Here is a 22063-nt window from a genome sequence, read left to right on the forward strand (position 1 = left end):
ATGGCCGCAAGACTAGATCTAGTGGTAGCAAATACGAATACTCATTACATGATGTTGTAATGACCTTGTATAGAATGCTACCACAAATCGAAGGGTGGTGGGTTGTCGACCACCAGTACATCTTAGATGTCGTAGACAACAGACACCGCGATGGAACCTTATAAAATTAGATCCACAGAAATTCTGTGACGAATTGATGCAATGCCAAAAACGTTTTATTCTTGCAGTTTCCACGGGAAAATAAGAATTTATTGTTTAATTTTCCACGAAAACATTCATTCATTATCCTCAATCGTTTCTATAAAAATTTAAACAACAATTGAATTGCTACAGATTTATTTTTAAACAATATTATAACACAATATAAGGATTAATTGATGAAATAATAAAAAATAAATAAATTAATTCTACAAAAATGTAAAAACAATAATAAATCCCTCGAATAAAGTGGTTTAAATGAACTATTTCATTTTGATTAAACCCTTTTCCAGTAAGGATTTATAATAAATTTCACCGTCCAAATCGAACAAATCGATAGAAAGCGGTGCCTTAGAAACAATATTAGCAAGCTTATTTTTACCATACAGCTTTTTCATAAACTGAGTAACATGTTGAATATTTTTATCCGAAACCAATTCGATATTCACGTTAGCAATATGACAAGAAACCGGTAAATCGAACCATTCGGGTCGCATCATTTTAATATCCGTCACCGGTACTGATTCCACGTTACCGAAATCGACGAAAAATACAAAAACGTAACCGCAATCCAAGCCGTCCATGTTGTATATTTGCGCCCTGTACCAAATCATGTCTTCCGAGAATTGGCAAGCGCAAGGCATACCGTTCTCCAGATTTTCTATCACTGGTTGATACTCGATGGTTTTTTGCATTTTCTCGCCCAATTCGAAAAATTCGTCGGTTATAGTTGCGGTTTCTTTCAGTGCAATTTTGTTGTAATCCAATACAGACATTATAGAAACGGCGATTTTTTCGTTTGAATCTCCGTTGGATAATGGTAACACCTTGTAGGTATATTTAGTGGTATCAATTATAGAACCAATTTCGATCTGAAAAAAAAAATGTAATTTGATTTTTAGTATACTGTTAAGAAATAGTTACCAAACCGGATTCTTCATCGACGACGATTTGCTCGTCTTCGATTATCACTTCTTCTTCTAAAACACTGTCGCTATCAGATCCATCGACTAATTTAGGTTCGCTTCTTCTTAAATTCGGGCAAGTATGTACTAAATATTGATTAACGTTAACTCCTTTATCTGTAAAAACTTCTGCTGATGGTATTTCGTCTTCTAATGAACTCTTTATGATTATTTTACTGTATTCGGATACTATGTCCAAGAGAGTTTGGTAATCGGAATCCAACCATGCTCCGGACTTTGGGTATATTTTATGTAGTTTTATTTTTGAAGCAAACGCCGGTATTTGCGGGTACAGAATTTTACGTATCAACTGAAAATTAATTAGAATTAATAAAACATTTTAAATGAGCGAAAAACAATAAACTAAATAGATAATACTCACATTTTTGGAGGAAAGTTTATGATCACTACCGAAATCGATCATCACAACCGTGATATCATCAGGATTGTTCACTTTATAAACTTTTCCCCTATAATAAAGGTCGTTATAATTTATGGTACACAAATGGCCCGGTTGCCAATCGTCATCGGGAGGCGAAGGAGGTTCCTTATCAAAATATTCTTTGATATTCTGCTCCATTTCTTTATAAACATTTTGTAACTTCTCCTCCCTGAGGAAAATATGATAGTCTAAATAAATATGTATGTCGGTATATATCAATTACGTGGTTACCTTAAATATAAAATTCCTCCGGTTTCGGCGCAAGTGATCCAAGCATAAAATTCCGTTTCTTTTATAGAAAAAGGTTCTATCCAATCTTCGATTTCTTCTTCTTCTACGTCATTTTCACACTTCTTCAACTTTTCTTCTTCCTCCATCAATTCGTTCCAATCAGTCAAAGATTTAAAACTTTTTATCGGTTCTTCTTCTTTGTGTTGTTCTATAGACTTTGAATCTAAGAAATACAACACCAGTAACTCATACTGAGACACAACTAGTTCAGATTATTAATAGAAAAAAAGTGTATGTATTTAAAATGGCTGTATACAAAGTTTGATAACTGTAACAAGATTATTCTTCTTTTTTTATATAGATTGGGTCTTGTCTATACGATTACGCAGTCATCGAATGATCTGAAGTATACGGGAAAAAGATATTCATGAAGAAATTGAAGAGACTGTTAATAGGGGAGCTTAGAAGAGGGTTGGGAGCCAAAATAACCTTAGTAACAGTATATTTAGAGAAGAAATATAACAAGCCGATGATTCAACTTTCAATAATACAAAATTTCACTTTATAAACTTTTTAAGTACATCGCACATAGAGTAATGTATCAAAATTTTGTGAAACTTCACATGAAATTGTTACCGAAGTTAAAAAAAATTGAATTTTCTGAAAATAGGAGAAAATTCAACATTAATTGGAACATCTAATGACTGAATTGTTTGTTTTAGATATAAGTGCAAAGATATGATTTTTTTTATAGGACAATTACCTGGTGCATCTTCACTTTTAGTTTCTTCTACGATAGAATCTTGATCTGAACAAGCATCGGATGAAGAATCGAGGCCTGCTGTTTTTTTAATAGCACACAACAAAGGACTGTCGCTGGATTTAGTCGATCTAGAATTTCAAATAACCATCAAATCATATGAAAAATTACGAAAAAAAAAATAAATAATGAATAAGTAAACGACTCTCCGTAGAAGAGCACGGTAATTTCTTTTAGCCGTGGATTGTTTGGGGAATTTTTTGCCTTATTAGTCGCTCTTCACATATTCCCAAGAGCATAACTCTCGAGTCTCATTGTTCTGCCTCCATAACACAGAAACTATTCCCAATGAAGCTATTTTTCTTCTAAAAGTACTACTCCAGTACCAGAGTAGATATTTTTTTCATGCTCGTAGAATTTGCAATTACCACATTCTACCATTCCTATCCAACTCAGTTCCTTAAGCTAACTTAGAACCATCTATATAACAGAAATGTGCATTTCGACCCATATTGACCCATGATTGGTGGTAATTGATTACCATTTCGAATGGATCTGTATCCGTCTTGCTACTTCGAACCGTATTATGCTCCCCAATTGACAGATACCTAGATTTCAAAGAGATAACTTGTAACCTATTCCACTGCGACCTTTTGAAATCTATTCTAATCTAAAAACGCCCAATGCAGCTCCTTGAGTTAGCTTCGAACCATCTGTATCCGAAAAAGTTTTAGATTTCAAGTGATCCATTCCACTGTTACCTTTCGAAATCCATTGTGGTCTTTATTCTTCTTATAGTCTATTAGCTAAAAGACTGAATTATTCAAATATTTTCTTCCCAATGGGTCTCCTATGCCTTATACTGAGAAATGTTGGTTAATACAACCCGTATTCTCTTCTTCTTATTGGCACAATGTATATAAGGACATCTAATAGGGTTCAGATGTCCTGATCCAATATTTTTGACAGTTTTCGTGTCTTTTTCAGGCCTATATTAAATTTGATGATTATTTTATTATAATTTGACTTTGACCTAGTTGGACTCCACCAATTTCTTTGTAATAATTCTAATTAGAAACATAGATAAAAGAGACCTACATTTCCACGTCCTTTTTGAAGGTCTAAGACTAATATTTAATCAAAAAATCATCGTTTTAACTAGATTTTCCCTCATTATGACAAATTTTGCTCATTTAAAAAAATTATGAATATTTTATTCGTATACCTAATTGAAATTTCAGTGTTATTCGGTGAACTTCTTGTACTATGTAATTTGTAAGCGAATCCAAGTTTAATAAGCAACTGATTTAATGAAATAAATTTTGTTTTGGAAGCTTCTAAAGCGCCACCCATTTTGACGTGTGCGTACCACATTTGCATCGGTATTGATTTTCCAGTAGTATCACCTTCTACTCTGGTACCGAATATCTCGTACTTCTCAAACAACCTAAAAAGGATACAAATATAGTTAACATGTCACTACTATTGTTCGAAAACTTGTTTTTCCATAATCGCTGGAGATACATAAAGTTTTAATGCAATTAACAATATTTTTTGTTATTCAGCAAGTTAAATTAATTAGGGAAAGTAATCAACATTCTGTCATAAGAAAATTGAGCTGGAGCTTAATAAAAACATGATTAAGTTAATTTTTCTTCACCTCTCTAAGTGATTTACTCCATCATTGACAAAATTTCTTCCAATTATTTTTATTTTTGAGTTATTCACCGAAATAAATTGATTTGGGAATTTAATCAACATCTAAACACATGAAAATTGAGGTACAACACAATAAGAATATGATTAGGTTGGTTTTTCTTCATTTCTCTAATCGATTCATTTTATAATTGACAATTTTTTTTTGTTTTTTAGTTATTCGATGGTTTCCTTTCCTCTATCTTTCATCAAATAATTGAATAAAACATAAATTAGAACTTCCACCACTACATTACATTAATTGGTCCTTTGATTCTTCCCCGGTTCATATCCGGCTCGAAGGACCAGACAATTGTAATTGTTGTTTTAGTGGTCTTCAGTATAAATAAAATATAGTAAACGTTATAAAGTATCCAAATATTTTTTTTATATTACTAATTTACCTTTCTAAAGCTTCGATAGAAGATAAACTCCATTTGTCCCCTCCCGCTGGTCTAATATTAGCCAAATGCGCCTTATAAGCCACGTTGGGAAATTTACTAAAATATTTATCAAATTCGAATATTTTATTTAGAGAAACTTCCACATTAGCAGCTTTATCATAAACGTTTACTCTATATTTGTTGTTATCAATTTTTTCCAAGATTTTCCCTCTGACATAACTGAAGTTATATAGGACGATACAAAATTCTCCAACGTCCCAAGAGTCCTTAGTCGTACGTTCTTTACTGTAATGAATTTGTAACTCTTTGTTTAAATTCATTTCTATTTGTTCGTTCTTGCAAAACTTTATGTATATCAAACTGGGATCGACGAATTCTACAACTTCGATTTTTTGTTTTACAACGTTGGTATCGTCCTCGTTATCTGAATCGTTGATGGATTTATCGAAACGTTTCAAGAGTGCATCCAAGAGACTGTCGTCTTCGAGGAAAGGCTTCGTTTTGGCATCGTTCCTCGGCCATTCCAAAGTTTGAGATCTATAAATATAAAAGAATTAGCACCGCACATGAAAATAAAATTTATTTTCTAATTTCAACAACTATTTCACATTTCGATGAGTATAAGAGGTATTTGGAAAGAAGATTCACCCCTACAAAGTCTATTAATGATCACAATATTGATATTAACGCCACCAGATTATTGATTATCCATCTTGACTGTATAGGGACATCATTACCCAACCGGGGGACTCCGTTCAATAAGTTCAAGGACATTGAGCCACCGGTCTTCTTCGGTCTTCCACTCTGTGCTAATCACCTTGTACTCTGCACCATAAAACTCGTTCAGTTGTCGATTAATCTCCTCGGGTGGACTTAGCACCTTCCTTCGAGGTTGTAGCTCATTGGAAACTTTATTTTTAGCACTACACTCGTTCATCCAAAATAAATTTTATATTAAAGGCATCGAAACCTAATTTTAATTCTGCTAGATCAATAAATCGATACTATCCGAACTATTGGTTGTATAAATTGTTATTACTAACATTTTTCCTGTTGATACTGCGAAATGTTCCAATACAAGTTGCGTATTTATACATATATCTACGTCACCGACAATTTCAAACAAAGCAATCTCGAGAGGATCAATTTCGTGTACGATCATTTTCATAATTTCCTGCGATCTAAAATATTTTTGAATGAAAATTGTAGCTGTATCTACCCATGTCGTATCTATCGGTTCAACGTGGGCTAACTTCACTAATATAGCCTAAAAAAATTGTTACAATTACAAAAAAGAGTAATTAACAACAAAAGCAATAATATTCACCTGACAAATGACAATTAATGAGTGACAAATGACAACTAATTGATGGCACATGACAAATGACAACTAATAAATGAATTAATGATAAACGACAATTAATAAATGACAAATGACAACTAATAAATGAAAACTCAGTTATGATAATGACAAAAAACAAGTGACAAGGTAAACACCTGACTTTCCAATCTTGTAAAATCTTCTTGCATCATCCGTATGTTCGACCAATCGACTGTAACGTTTAAACCCCAATCGATCAGTAAAACGTGACATTTTTCGGTGGTGACATCTATTTTGTTGACGAGTCCTCTGTGCCAATTACCCCTGATATTATCTTTGTATTCGACTATCACGTATGTTCCTGAAAAACAAAAAATTTAATAGCGGGTTTTTCTCGATAAATATGTAACATACCTTCTATGGGGATGCAATTGTTTTTCTTCGAATTCCTATAGGTTTGTCTAAGGCAGTTGTTCATTTTTTTTAGAGATTCCGAATGCGAAGCCTGCGAAAATTTTTAAAAAAGTTCGTACACCTTTAAATTTACTATGCGATACTTACAATGTGTACAAATATGTGATGAGGATCTATAACGTTTACGATAATTATTTTCTCTTGTTGAAATTTACGAAATTCCGTACTATTGGCGAAAATTTTATATCCACGGTTAAAGGACGTCTGGAAAATTTGAAAATGATTAATTTCTCAAGTATAATATATTATTGATATTCAAAATATTGTAATCTTTGTGAAAAAGCGTTTTTTCAAAATCTATCCATAGAACTATATACTCCGTATGTCGGAAATGACAAATGACACCTCCTTATTGACAAGTGACTAATGAAAAATGACAAGTAATTACTGACAACTTAGAATTGAGTATTGACAAACGACCAAAACATACAAAAATGAATGTATATTCAGTATTTTCAAATTAATCCACAAAACTAAATATTTTGTATGTTATTATGTGTAGGATGAGGAGAAAACAAATAACAAGGTAATCCCAATACTTTTTATATATTTAAAAATATTTTTTAAAACATGTTCTAAGCACAATAAAACACTATTTTCCACTATGTATCCACAGGACTGAAAAACACCATGTGTAGGTTAATTAAACTGACAGTTGACAACTAATTAATGACAGATGACAATAAATGGCATCTACTTATTACCAACTGATTAATGACAAATAAAATGTCATAAATGGAAAATGTCAATTAATTAATGACAAATGACAACTGACAAAGGGGATAAAAAATGACAAATGACAATTTAGTACTGACAAAGGGCAAAAAACAAGTTCAAAGTTTAAAATATAATTTATTTTTATAAATCTTTTGGAAAACCAGTATTTTAAATTCATCCTTCATACCTTGTTATGCAGAGATTAATTAAACTGACAGTTGACATATGACAATAATTAACTATAAACGACAATGACAAGGTAATCACAATTCGTCCGAAACATCCAAAAAATCTCTATTTCAAATGCATCCACAACATACGCCATAATGTGTAAGTTAATTCAAGTGACAATTGACAAATGACAATTAATAACCAATGACAAATGGCAACTAATTAATGACAAATGACAATTAAGAATTGACAAACGACAAAATGATCTAGAAAATGTACTAAAGGCCAAACAAAACTTATCATTATATATTTCACACCTTTTGAGAGGCTGTGGTGTCAGTGTCGCTGACATTGCTGCACATATGACTTAAAATGTCTATAATGGACGTTTGTCCTCTGTCAGATGAAGTTACCATGAGATCGACTACGTGAACACCACTATGGACTTTTTTCACCAACATACTCACTTGCTTCCTGCAAAAATGAATATTGTTAATAAAAAATCTAATAAAATTACCATAAACATGGAAAACATGAATATTTATAGAATAAATTCAAAAATTCGTACGAAAACTTACCCGTTTATTATTCTTGCCATATAAACGTGCGCGTTTTTATTCCAGCTAGATACAGATGGATTAGACAGGGTACACTGAATGGCAAATGCTTTTTTGCGAGATATATCAGGTGTAATTTGTCTAATTCTGTAAATAATCAAAAATAAGCGGAAATGGCACTTCCTCTCAATTATAAAAACACGTTAGTTTAGCGTTTTCGATGTCGCAGAATCCATTTATCGACTACTACTTCCGTTTTACTAATAAATAGATCGGTTTACATCCGGTTTAGCCTTTTGAAGTGGATTTTCCTAGTGATCAGCTGGTTATGATGACATAACCTAAAATAAATTAAACCTGACCTAATCAGAACGTGGATCCAATCCTCAGTGTGCTTAATAACATCAAGTGACAGTTTTTATGACCTCGAAAACGCTAAACTAACGTGTACTTATTGAATGAGGTGGATACTGTACTCACTTAGATACATCAACTGTTTGAGAACTTCCGTAATCGATGAAAAATACTTCATACATTGGTTCCATTTCGCCATTTTTAATTTCAGTAATTCTACCTCGGCACCAAATTTTTTCGTTTCGTGATTGATACAAAACTAAATATAGTTCATCTAAAACAACAGAAAAGTATTAATATATTTCCTAGAGGTTTTTAACGATTGAAAATAGTTATTTAATTCAATAATATTTAACAAAAATAAACCGAAAAATCAAGTAATGCTTTAAATTTATTAAAATGTATACAATATATTGAAAATAGCCTCAAGAGAATAAAAATAATCATGAATTTATAAATCGTCTGTTATTATCCGGCTCGAAGGACCAACTAACCTCACTAAAATATAAATAAAAGCAACACGTCCGAATATGTAGCAAAAAATCGATTAATAGGGAATAAAATAATCCACTCTTACTTAATTGTGGGTGTTCAACCATCGGCGCCCCAAATTTGATGTAATTATTAATATCAGAATTCATTTGCGCAAACTGATATTGAATTTTTTTCAACTGCACGTAGAAACATTCCAAACTTTCTATATGTGTTACTTCAACCATTTCGTTTTCCAATGTAACTTGACGCCCTGTCGACAAATTCCAATAAAAAACAAATAAATAAATAAAAATTGATGTTTACCCGTTTTGAAAGCTTGTTTAGTCGGTTTGGATTCATCGGATAGTACAGTCTTATCTAAAAATTTAAAAAAAATTATACATACATGTAAAAATGGAACAAAAAATTAATTATTACTTAATGAACTTTCCACATCAGTGTCGTAGTACAAATCATTGGCGTCCATTTCATAATCAGACGGAAGATCCTCTCCAGATACCAATCTGAACGTACCGTTGTCATTTTTCTTTAGAGTAAACATTTCTTCCAAATTGTCGATAACAGGTTGAACCTCAAACCTATAATATAAATGTTAATATCGTGGGATTGTGGCAATAAAACGCCAAAGTGTACTCTTTTTAACATGTACTACATATTCATCGAACCTCAAACCTATAGTATACATATAAATGTTATTATTGTGGGATTATGGCAATCAAACACCAAAGCGTACGATTATTAATATGTAGGGATTGAAATAATGGTCGAAATATAACATAACGACTGGAAGATATATCAATTAGATTTCCAGTAAACCGAAAATTCTAGAAAATGAGATAGTGTATATAAAGGAGTATCTAGAAGGAGAATTAGTAAACAATTTGATGTAATAATGACTGTTAGATGTGATAGTGTTAGTTTCCACGTTGTTTTCGATGATGAGAAGATAATTTCAGATCAAACGATTTTGAAATTTCGTTTCAATTCATATTATTTAGTTCTTTATTCCTAAATCCCGATACTTACGTCAATTGTTCCAATTCTTTAGCATCCTCTGATATCAAATAACAAGGAATATCCTGGACCTTTTTAAGATCGAGAGCGATTTGTTTCAAATTCATTTTTTTCACTTCGGCAGCATCGCAAGCAGAGCAGATGGTCTTCAATTCGTTAACGTAATTCTGAACTGTACCGTTCAAATCGTTCACGTTCGTTAATGAACAACCTTCTTTTTCGTAATTGCTTATCTCCTTTTTCAACTGTTTCTCGATACATTGTAACTTGGAGTGGAGGTTAACGAAGTAATTGGAAATTCTTTTTTGTATATTCGCTGTATTGCATGTACGCATATCTCTTAATCGCTTTTGTGTTATAAGTAGCTGCTTCAACGTTTTCTTCGCCTTTTCTCTATTCAATTTGAATTCTTCAATTTCAACTTCATCCTAAAAACAAGTTAGTAGCAAATCAGCTGTAAATATATTCATAAATGGAAATTCCAAGCAAGGAAAAGGGCATATTTGAAAAAAAATTTATTTAAAAATGATTAAAAAGAACCATAATCTTACTAAATCAATCTATTTTGTATTTTTAACTAATTTCCCTAGTAAGCAGCACAAATATTGTTTGGGATAGAAGATATTTGGGGCATTATTTTTAGTTTTGGAATTGATTTACCCCCAAAACAACAACCTAACCTCAATTTTATTATGTGTTTGATTTTATAGGTTCTGGGCCCATCGATGAGTCCATCTCGTCGTTGCTTTTGTTGTTCGAGTGACCGAGCACCAAATCGAACTGGATCTTGCAGGCTATTCAGTTTTCATAATGTAATTAATAGTTTCAATATATTTTTTAATGATCCACAACAAGTATTCTTAAGAACTTTATCACTATTTTTCATCAGTTTCAATTTTTAAACTAAATTAAATATATATCACAAAAAAAATACTCAATCTTCTGATGATAAGTGATAATAATACTACTCACCAATTTTGCCAAATTTTCTTTCGTGTGTCCTTCATGTTTTTCGATAAAACAATAACAGCATACTTCAATATTACAAATGGTACAATAGAAATCGACATCTAACTCATGTTCTGAACAGAATTCTAATTGTGAGTTTGGTTTCTTGTTATCATCTTTGAGAGAAATCTGTTTATGGGACCATAAAGATTTAGCGCTTTTATGCACAGCGGTGCAACAATCAGGGCAATAAACATCGCTGCAATCTTGGCATTTAAGAGTCGCTTTTTTATTGCAGGATAAAAAACAGCAAGTTTCTAAAAAAATTGATCCACACGTATCGATTTACCTGTATCTTGTTTTTTCTGTAAGAAAAATAGAATTGAATTGTTCAACTTACCACCTGTATGTTGCTTTTCGGGTGTCGGACAAGATATTGGAGATATTGACCTTCTATTTTGAACAGGAACCAATGACATAAAATGAGGATTGGCCCTTTGCGTTTTGCACCACATGATATAACCAATAAGGAAGAAATTCGGAGAGAAAAAGTCCTGTAAATTTTCTGGGGAATATCTAGGTGGTAACACAGAAGGATTTTTACAAATTGGACAGAGGACTGCGTTATCCTTAGCTATTTTTTGTATACAATCTTGACACACAGTATGTTTGCAGTTCAAAATCAAAGGGACTTTTCCAACAAAAAAGTTATTTCGATCTAAAAAATGACTTTATATATTTTGAGTCGAAAATATTTCGTTCCGTATCAAAATATGACTTAACATTGATAATTTATGAAATTATATTAATAATAGATCATCTTCAACATGAATATCTAAGGGGATGTGATTTTATCTGACTCTATGTCAGCATTGTATGCTAAAAAGAGACTCATCTCAAAATAATTAAATGTCCTATCTTATGTTACCTCTAAACAAAATTATTAAGTTTGAATATGACATTGGCAAAAAATTCAGTTCTTAATAAAATTTTTTGTAACTTATATGTACATCTCCTGACAGAAACACCCTGATAACCCCGCATAATCCTCAAATAACATCTATTTTCAAATTTATCCTACAGAACCCTCACCTCCAAACTACATTTTCAAGTACACAACTCCAAAATTTTATTGAACTAGTATATTTAGAATGAAGAAGATTCCTGCCCATCTTGCAAAACTGAGTTTCATAGAATCATCAGTCTGTACCTGCTATCATAATTCTCACAATGATCTCAATCACATTTTTCTTGGATGCAACAATTACATTATCAAAACAAATTATGACGGTCATCTTTAAACCTCAATCACCTATTAAATATAGATAACTGTCACACTTTAAATTTTTTGGTAAATTTCACCAAGAATATTAAAATTAATATTCAGTTAGAAGCGTTTAAAAATTCTGTGGCTGATGGGACTTTTTTCTAAGGTATTTTCTATCACAAACACAATATAAATATCAATTTACAAATTTTTGAATCTTTACAATTGAAAGTATGTTTTTCTAATATTTAATGTTTTGTTAATGAAATTTTTCAAGGTCTTGATTGCCTTTTATTCTATTTTCTAAATATTGAGAAGTTTGCCCTATGTAAACAGTGTCACAAAATATTTTAATAAGTAAAAAGTTCAAGAAAATTTATAATTATTTAGTTTTTTTTAATACAAAATATTTTGTAATAAGTCAAAACGTCAAATTTACCTATTATTTTAAACTAATTTTCTATCAAAATAGACATAAAATGAAGAATTTAATTTATATGGTTAAAATGCATACATAAATGGCAATGGCCAGAGTTTTGAGCTTTAGTCTTAGTGTACATAATAACATTAGTTAAATAGTAAAATTATACTTACTAATGAAATCAAACTGTAAAGAGCAATTTGGACATTTATAAATTTTATAATCAAAGTCTCCAGATTTTATTAACGTGTCATTTTTTTGATCACTGTTGGAATTTAAGTTGTAAGTTTTGTTTTTCCAGTTTTGATGAGGGTGTCGTTTATTATATTTTCTATCCTTCTGGTGATTCTGGATGTTTGTTGGAGGAATCATATTTTGGGGATGCCATTGAAGATGAGAATAATTCATCATATTGGGATTATGTTGTATATTTTGTGTATTATGACGGGTTCCTCTATTACTTTCACGAACTCTATCAGCTGCTGTATTTCTAGTGAAATGATCACTATAAAAACTATAATTGTAAGCCTGTCGACTGGAACCGGGTTGGTTCAATTCTAAATTGTACATTTTGTTTAATGTAAATATTCAAATCATTCGAAATCAAAATCCACTTTTCTGTTCGTAAACAATTAACACTATTTTGATTCAAATCGTTACAATGTATAATTGTTAAAAACCATTACGAACGTAAAATGGACCCTCCTCATTACCCACAGATAATCAACTAACAGTATTGTATTAATTATTATTTCAATCTTCAAATCTAACGTCATTCACAGAACTAACACAAATAGTTTTATGGCGCTTTGTTCGAATCTTACTATTTAGAAAATATAAATATAATTTAATAAATTAAAAATATATAGAGGTACATAATTTAAAAGTCATATTAGGTACTGTAAGAATGTATTTTGTGCTAACATGTGAGAGCTTTCCTCTGAGCAGTCCAAATGCTCAAAATGTTCCTTCAAATGACGTCATACATTTCCTCGAAACGACAAATTTGAAGAGAAGAGACGAAACGAACCTTGTTGGATTTAGCGCTTATTTCAAATCTTGATAATGGCGGCCGCAACTGCTAATATTTCTAAGTTGCATTCTATCAATTTTCTATACGTAAATGAAATCCACGATGATAATATGGCCGTTACTCGAAATGATCTCATTGGCGTTAAATGGAACGTACCCTTTATAAAATGCATTAATAACTTGTAATTTTCAATATCTTGTATATACTCTGTGATTTGAGCGGGAAAAAACAAAAACAACATAAGACCTGTGTTTTTATATTTATTTTATTATTTATTACAATATTAAATTTTATGGCAAATGAAATAATAACATTTAAGATATATGAATAATCAATGTTTTTCAATATTATAATTTTTTTGAATTATTTTGTTTGATAAATAATTTTAATGTATATGAAATTATTTTATAAATCGCAAAATTTATCAAAGTAATAGTAGCTGTAACGTCTAAGTAGTAGAATTCGTAAATAGGCATATCTAACGATGGATTTCTTAAATGTTTTCCTCCGTTATGTCTAAGTATGTGCTCTAACCAAAGTACTGCTTTCTCTGTACCAGTTTCAGGTTGATCTAACAGTAAATCGGCCATTTTTATAATATTTTCTTTATATCTGAAAATAAATGAATAGTGGAAATAATTGTTTTTGGATGTCGGTACTTTGTAATTGTTTTGCATTGTCGTGTTTTTCCAACTCACTTTGGATTTTGAATAACCTCTAAAACGATACTTTTAAATTCTTCTTTTCTTGGTAACGGCTTGTGCGGTACGGTTTTTGAAACACCTCTATGTTCCATTCTCCTTGCATTGGCTGCTTGATCTGCGAACATAGGCAACATAACCATAGGTTTATGATTTATGACTGATTCTTCTAGAGATTGCATTCCTCCTTGGGTGATAAAGAGCTTCACATTCGGGTGCCCTAAAATATTCAAAATATCCCGTATTTAATATGTGCAGTACTAATCGTACTATTTTATTCCAAAACTAACCTAATTGACATTTATTAAGAATGAGAAAAGTGGCCGGGCCGGGTCTGTCAGTTAGTGAGAAGTGAAAAAAGAAGAAGATTGCCGACAACAACAGGTGTTAGTGTTTATATTATTAAGTGGTGATAAAGTGTTTTAGTTATGATTCGATAATTAGTATGATATTTTATAACAAGTCGTATTTCTTACTTAGTATATCCTGTTGCGGCGCCCATGGTATTAATTTAATATTTTCAGGTACATCAATTATATCGGTACCATCATATTTCCATAATATTTTATATGGTAATTCGCTAAGAGTATCAATGATTATATGAATTTTTTCGTTTGTCATCATAGAATTTTTTACATTTGTTCCTAAACTGAAGTAAATACATCCTTCTTCGGCATTATCTAAATAAACTTGCAAATCCTATAATTTGATATCGAGTGAAATTATAAAGTTTATACATAGTTAAACATGATCTAAAGATTATTTTTCATATTTCTTATCAAACCACTCAAAAAAATGTGCTTGAAACCAAGTTGATATAAATATGGGAAAACCCAAAGAAAAATAATCAAGTGGATTGTCATTGGGAAAACCTTAAGTATATCAAAGGGAATTTTTAAACCAAACATTAAAAATACTCAAAAAATGTATATTTTCTTTTCTATCTATTTTTTGGCTATAGTTATTAAAATAAATGTATTATGTCGCATGTAAGAATTTTGTGTAGATAATTAAATTTAATAATTACCTTTGGTAAAGGTCGAGGTGGTAAAACATGATTAGCTCCTCCAAATGTAATTGTATTAGGTCCTAGAGGTCTTATATCGTTAATAATAGGATTAGTATTGATTAACAATAAATCAACATCGTTCCATAGTTTTTCAACAGAACGTACTTCTTTTCCAAAGTATTTTTGCATGAGTATTTTCCTTTTAGACACAGCCAACATTTTATAACCATAAAATAAATAGCTGAAAAGAAAACTGATGATCCTTTCTCTAAAACTCAATTGTCCTCCTATGAAAGGTAAAACCATTTCTGGGTACGCTATAGGGTTAAAAGGGTTACCTAAGGCGGTGTAAACTGTAGAACTTACTTCAAAAGGTGATATTACTACAGAAGGACAATTGAATAGATCTGCAAATGCCAAGTATTCCGGTACTAAATTTTCCACTATCACCAAATCGAAGACACTTTCATTTTTTAAGAGGGGTTTAAGGAATGTGGATAAAGGATAATCGAAAGTAACGTCACCAATCCGGTAAATCAGCTCTAATATTTTCAAAACGTTTGCTGTAGGTACTTGAGTATGTAAATCCATCAACACCTGGTGATTGTACATATCGTGCATGTTAATTTCGGTTAAATTTACCAGTTTCGGGTCATGTATAGGGTCCGTAGTGGCTAGGGTTACTTGGTGACCTCTTAAAGAAAGTTCCTTCCATATCGGCCAAAGAGCAGATTGGTGACTGTACGATGGAGTTGGTATAACAACAAGAATTCTTGAAGCATTTGTTTGAAAAGTGAAATAAATGACAGTAATAACTAGAATAATCTTCAACATCTTTAAATCTCGATAAAAACACGACTTATTCTGAAGGAATTAAGGAAAAACATGTTTACTAATAAATTATTATCTTTGAATTACTTTTCTATTTGATATATATATTAATATGAGCAGATTAGATGTTGATAGCACAATAGATTATTACACTGAGAAAAGGTTTCTAAAGGTACTCTGCAATTAAATGTGTTAATAACCATAGGATACTATGAAATAATATTGAAAAGATTTTATATCTCTTACTGTGATTGAAAATGTAAGAAAATTACAGTAGGTTATCAAAAAATTCGTTCTAACCTCTTTTTATTAGAGAGAGGCATTTAGAAATAAGAATTTTCTAAACCACCTTGTATATACTGTGTTATAAGTGATATTATTGTTTCGAAGGATCTTCAAGACCAAAAACTATGGGAAAAAATATGTTATTCCATTATTTCCTTCAGAATTATTACTGAGTACATTCAAATGAAACATTATTGAATACCACTCGTATATATATATTATCAGGTTTCTTATAGATAATTGTAAGATGAGTTTCATAGAAATTCGGGATTATTTTTGTCTTGAAGGACATTGAGAACAAAAAAACGAATTTTTCTTTTATTTCCTCTGGTATTCTTGATAATTAAATTCAAATGAAATATCGACCACCCCTCGTGTCTTGTATTATAAGGTTTCTTATCAATGATTGTATAATTTGTTGGCTTCAATCATATTTTATCTCCTGGAAACAATTCCATTCTGAAATTGAATTGAAAACTACGAGGAAAAACAAAAATATATTTTTATCCCTGTAGTTATTAGAAGAAATCGAAAATCCTTGAATCAACCTTATATAATTAATCTATTTTTAATCAATTGCAATTAAAGCATTGAAATTATAAAGAGGACGGATAATTTATGCATTAATTCTTTTCATTTTATGCAAAAAAATGTAAATATTAAATTTGATAGTAAATTGAGGTTAGAAATATTCATTTTTCTCAATATAGAGATTGTTCTCCGAGTGTATTTTCCTGTATTTCACGTCATAATTGCTTTTTAAAGTTGTTTTTCTTTTGTTTTAACGTGTTACAATACGAGTGTTGCTCAAAAATTAATAAAGTTTTATTTTGGCATTAATTTACCTTCATTCAGTAACCCGACTATCTATATACGACCAGTGGTAATGTTGATTCATTTCGAAATACATAATTTTTTTTTTCATTCCCTTCATCTACCAGAGATTATACACAATTGTTACCAATAAATAATAATAAATGGTTTAATTCAAAAGGCTCGTATGTAAAGTAAGAAATGTTGTTGTTTTTTGCTATTTTCTTGACAGCCCTCGTAACCTATGTCCAGATAATACAATATAAGATATAATTTTCTACTGTCGAGTGGTAATTTGACAAATGAAACAGGATTTAATTCTTAGAAATTTATTTTCTAAAACTCTGCATATAACTGAATTTAAATAAATATCCAACAAATAATACTGAGAAGCGTTGTTAAACTCTTTGGTATTATTATTAAAAATAAATAAATATCTATCTAAAAATATAATTTCATCAGAGGTACTAATAAATATACTACAAAATGTCATTTAATATTTTGAATACTAGAAATGTCAAAGAATTTATAACCTCAATTATTAAAATTGAAATTATATCATTTTAATACTGTGAGAAAATAAAACAAAATGGCAGACTTGGAAGTGAGGGTACAACAAATAAAATAATCAAAGTGAACAAGTACAAAAAAGTGCCGTTTGTTGTTACAAAATTGAAATGCAAAAGTTACCATTTGACGTCTCCATAATATCGTCCATAAAACCAGATTACAAACATATCACGAAACAAAAAGTAGTACAAACGTCAAAAAGAGTAACAAAATTTTTAGGTTTACGGCAGCAACGACAAATTTATGAATCGGCGTTGATTGCGAAATTAGGGTCAAATCGCATGCGTACTTTCAAAATCGTTAGTTTTAAATTCAGACTACATCGATTCAGTTCATCAAGCATGCGTATATTACATCGATTCGGTATCGATTCTAAATTGATCCGCTAACAAAGCTAGTTATGCACAAACATGGAACCATTTTGTTTAACCTTAAATAAGACGTAGCAAAATAATCGGTTTATTTCAATTTCAACTATATAATAACGAAACTGAAAAAAATAATTTATGAAGAAAATCAATTGAAACAAGATCGATAGGAAAGTAAAAAAGCGGGCAGTGATAGAAACTGAAACAGATACTATTGGAAAATATTGATTCGGTTCTCGTAGATAGAGATTTTATGGACATAGTTACAGAATGTATGAAAACAGACAAAAAAAGTGTTGTAACCCGAAAAATATGTCATGAGAAGAAAGTGGACAAAAAAATGAGTAAGGAAATAATGAAAATATACACAAAAAGTTATGTGAACAGGAAATAATATCAAAAGAAGAAAATAGACACTGAGAAAACAATGGACAATAAAATGAGAGTTAAAAGAATAAAAACCTTCACACTTAAAAGTGATTTAAGCAGGAAATAATATCGAAAGAAGAAAATATACACTCAGAAAAAGTAGACAAAAAATGAGAGTGAAAATATGGGGCACAAGAGGAACAAACGCTTGAAAAGGTAAGAGAATAGAAGAATATTAATATGTAGAACAAAATTATCAGCTTCAATTGTGACATTTTCAATAAAAATTCTTTCAATTTGTAAAATTGCGAAATATATTGGAATCTGTTTACGCGATATTCTTATATTTAGCAATAGGAAACAAATTGACTATGTAGAAGTGCAGTAGTAGTCAGGACATTTTTGGAAAAAAATGTTTTTCTCCTAAAATTTTATCGAGGTAAAAAGGTTTTGAATGACACAATGCGGTCATAGGCTTTCTCCAACTAAATTCCGAAAAGAAAGCAAACAGATAAACCAAAGAAATTAACAAAAACAGAAAGGACTCTCAGTAAAGTTAATCAGATACAATATTGATTGAGAAAGCCAAAAAAGAAAGTCCCAAAGTGAATTGTTGAATTCCTATACTTTTTTTAGTTTTTTCTTTCATGTAGAGCAAAAAAAATTTCATCGAATTGCAAAAAATCATTTTTTCCGATTACTTGAAGACTTAGATTGAGATGAAGAGGATATGTAAGGGCTCAGCGACCTAAAGAGTCTATTGTATCCCCCCTTTGGCAATTCTACACTAAATATGTGTAATACAGCTTTCATACAGTCCCAGAGCTTTGATAAATAATAAGTTATTTTCAGTAAGAGAGATTACTTTTGGAGATATCCCTATAATTCACTTTTTAGCTAATTTTTTATAATAAAAAAATAACTTAATTTCATTTAGTAGATCAACAGCATTCAACTGGGTTGTACTACCTAGAAATATTGGTGATATTTTCACTACCACTATACTAAAACCCTTAAAAACACTTTTTGGTCCTTGGAGCCTTCCATTTACGGTTCGAAAGACCATAAATTGTGTTCAACTTCCAAATCTACCATTTTCGTCTAAAAATAAGTACACATGTTGCTCAAAAACAAATACCTAGTATATAAAATCTGTGTAAGATGAATAGTTTAGGTTTTTAAAGGATTTATTAACGTTAAAAAGTCAGAAAAAAATTGCACTACTAGATAACAGGGTCTTGCTTAATAATAAAAAAATCAGTAACGTAACCCTGTAATCATATTACCATTTTAGCAAAAAAAAATTACTAAGAAGCGGCACCTAAATAAATTATCTAACCCGCAGGAATTTTTAAGTCCTTTAGAACGTGTGTTTAAAAAAATTGACTAGTCATAAGCTGGTAGACCAAACAATTCCGGTCTGAAGCTAGTTAATGAATGTAAGACTTGGGTAGCTTGTTTGGTCAGTTCTTTTGGAACGTAAGGAGCCGGTACCATCACGGCTTGCATACCCGCAGATATTGCACCTCTCACACCATTCGGAGCATCTTCGAATACCAGACACTGAAAAAATTACATCGAGGAATAAAAACCTAACCGCAATTGGATCAATAACAACGTTTGTATACTGGAAAGTCAGCTGATACTGTGAAGACTCAATTCAAAATGTCTACCCTCATCCAAGTTCTGTGTTCCAAATTTTTTTGAGTGAAATATTTAAAAACGATCAAATATAAAGTAGAGAATACTTACATTAGACGGTTCGGGTTTATCAGGAAATCTTGAAGCACAAACTAAAAATATATCCGGAGCTGGTTTTCCATTTTTAACGTCAGGATCTGAGCTACCACAAACTATGTGACTGAACAACTTGAAAACTTCTTGATGATCTTTCGTTTTAAGTAGCATGGCTTCTAATGAAGAAGACGTTGCCACCGCTATCGGTACTTCATTCTTATAAAGGTGCTTCACTAGCTCTAGAATATTTAATTGAGTTTTTACTCACAATTACAATGTGTAGTACTTTTTGGTGCATATCAGGATGAAACCACCAGACGAGTATACAATATACACACATTCACTTCTGATTGACTCAAATGAAAGATTTCGCATTTCTCAATATACCTCCCAGTTTTCTCAAACTTATCTCTTTATGCATTGAACCCATTAGTGATTTGAGGGCAGGGGTTAACTTAGGAGCTAGGGGTTCTCTTACTTGAAGTGTACTTATAGGTGAATGCTTTTAAAACAGAGACATAAGCATATTTTACATAGGAAGTGAATGATATACCATAATTGATTATCAAACATAATTATATGATTTAAAAAAACTATTATGTGAACTCAAATTAGATAATATTAATAATAATTGCCTATAAAGAACCGTTTACATAAAGAAAATTATGTATATTCAAATATATAATTTGAAATATTGAAAAATACTGTATTAAGACAAACCTTTTACACCTGGTAATAGAGGTGGATGTGCTAGTTCATCCTGTTGTTTTTTCTTATACACTTTGAGGAATTCTTCTGGTGTAATTGGTAATCCTAATTCTCTAACTACTATTTTAGCAGTGTCCACTTCGGGAGTACCCAATACTTTCAATTTACAATCTTCTGTATAACTTTTCCCGTATTGATCGGCTATACAACCGATAATGTTGTCGTAAACCGATTCTGATTCTGTAACAGTCATAATAAGCATTTCCAGACCTCATTTCATCACCAAAAGAAATAATATTCATACAAAAACTATCTGACATTAATGAGCAATAATTTTATATAAAGTTTTTAAATTTAATTAATATAGTCTTTAAGTGCAAATGTTTAACGATTAAAAATAGCATATATAGATTGGAAATATTTTTTTTTCCTGTAGCTTTTGATATAAATGGTGCTGTAAATAGATTCATATTAAAATAGTTATTTATAAATGTAATATCTAAATATCTTATATAGTTCTTGCTATTTTAAAAATTATACATTTTGCAAGAGCAACAAATTACTATAGTCATTTCTGCATAATTTTTTTATGAATCATTTTTTTTGTTACAATATTCGTTAATTTGATAAAGAAAATTGAATACTTACCGAGTAACAATCCATCCATATCGAAAATTACATGTGTTACTTTTTTAAACTGCATAATTCTTAATCTGCTATTTGTGCCTTTTATTTAAAACATATGCTGCTGATATTCACTTTAAAAATAATCTTCAATGTTCCTTAACCTTGCACTTGTCCTCTACATAGCACATGCGTGCACGTGTATATCAATTTTTAAAAAACGGGGGAATAGAAAAACAATAAACTACAAATTTAATTGAAGATAAAGATGTAAATTATTCATTTTATTAATTTATACGCGTTTTAAAATCAAACCATGTTTTATAATTGTTATAATTCAGTGACATTTATATCAAACATGATGGAATAAGGAAACACCAATCACCGCAATTCTTGATGTCACGTGGTTACCAATCAGTATAGTTTTGAATACACGTGTTTATTTATTTAGAGATTTATAATTAGAAATGTCAATATTTGATTAAAATTAGTTACGAAAATCAATTTATACTCTCGAAAATTCGATTTATTTATTGAGTTTTTATTACGTTCAATTAATATTTTGTATTGTTGATAAGATG

At 30.6% G+C, this 22063-nt stretch overlaps 3 protein-coding genes across 3 annotated transcripts; all 3 read right to left on the reverse strand.

Moving 5' to 3' along the window:
- Nucleotides 1-319: 319 nt before the first annotated feature.
- Nucleotides 320-13205, reverse strand: LOC130445637 (uncharacterized). The gene is made up of 21 exons (XM_056781383.1): nt 12608-13205; nt 11147-11464; nt 10771-11063; nt 9811-10226; nt 9202-9362; nt 9088-9141; nt 8867-9034; nt 8416-8563; nt 7957-8082; nt 7696-7852; nt 6578-6694; nt 6431-6521; nt 6193-6377; nt 5739-5962; nt 4696-5232; nt 3822-4043; nt 2600-2727; nt 1837-2059; nt 1546-1774; nt 1123-1473; nt 320-1070 (listed from the first exon to the last, which is right to left on the reverse strand). The coding sequence occupies exons 1-21, from the start codon at nt 13002-13004 to the stop codon at nt 462-464; spliced, it is 5154 nt and encodes a 1717-aa protein (XP_056637361.1). The 5' UTR covers nt 13005-13205; the 3' UTR covers nt 320-461.
- A 502-nt stretch (nt 13206-13707) lies between these two features.
- LOC130445599 (UDP-glycosyltransferase UGT5-like) lies at nt 13708-16398 on the reverse strand. Its single transcript, XM_056781326.1, has 4 exons — nt 15196-16398; nt 14645-14867; nt 14166-14388; nt 13708-14079 (listed from the first exon to the last, which is right to left on the reverse strand). Exons 1-4 carry the CDS (start codon nt 16009-16011, stop codon nt 13815-13817), a joined length of 1527 nt encoding a protein of 508 aa, XP_056637304.1. The 5' UTR covers nt 16012-16398; the 3' UTR covers nt 13708-13814.
- Nucleotides 16399-17424: 1026 nt separating this feature from the next.
- LOC130445600 (probable pseudouridine-5'-phosphatase) lies at nt 17425-21910 on the reverse strand. The gene is made up of 4 exons (XM_056781327.1): nt 21507-21910; nt 20871-21098; nt 20166-20389; nt 17425-19976 (listed from the first exon to the last, which is right to left on the reverse strand). The coding sequence occupies exons 1-4, from the start codon at nt 21559-21561 to the stop codon at nt 19800-19802; spliced, it is 684 nt and encodes a 227-aa protein (XP_056637305.1). The 5' UTR covers nt 21562-21910; the 3' UTR covers nt 17425-19799.
- Nucleotides 21911-22063: the final 153 nt, after the last annotated feature.

Source organism: Diorhabda sublineata, chromosome 6, assembly GCF_026230105.1.
Source record: "Diorhabda sublineata isolate icDioSubl1.1 chromosome 6, icDioSubl1.1, whole genome shotgun sequence".
NCBI lineage: Eukaryota > Metazoa > Arthropoda > Insecta > Coleoptera > Chrysomelidae > Diorhabda > Diorhabda sublineata.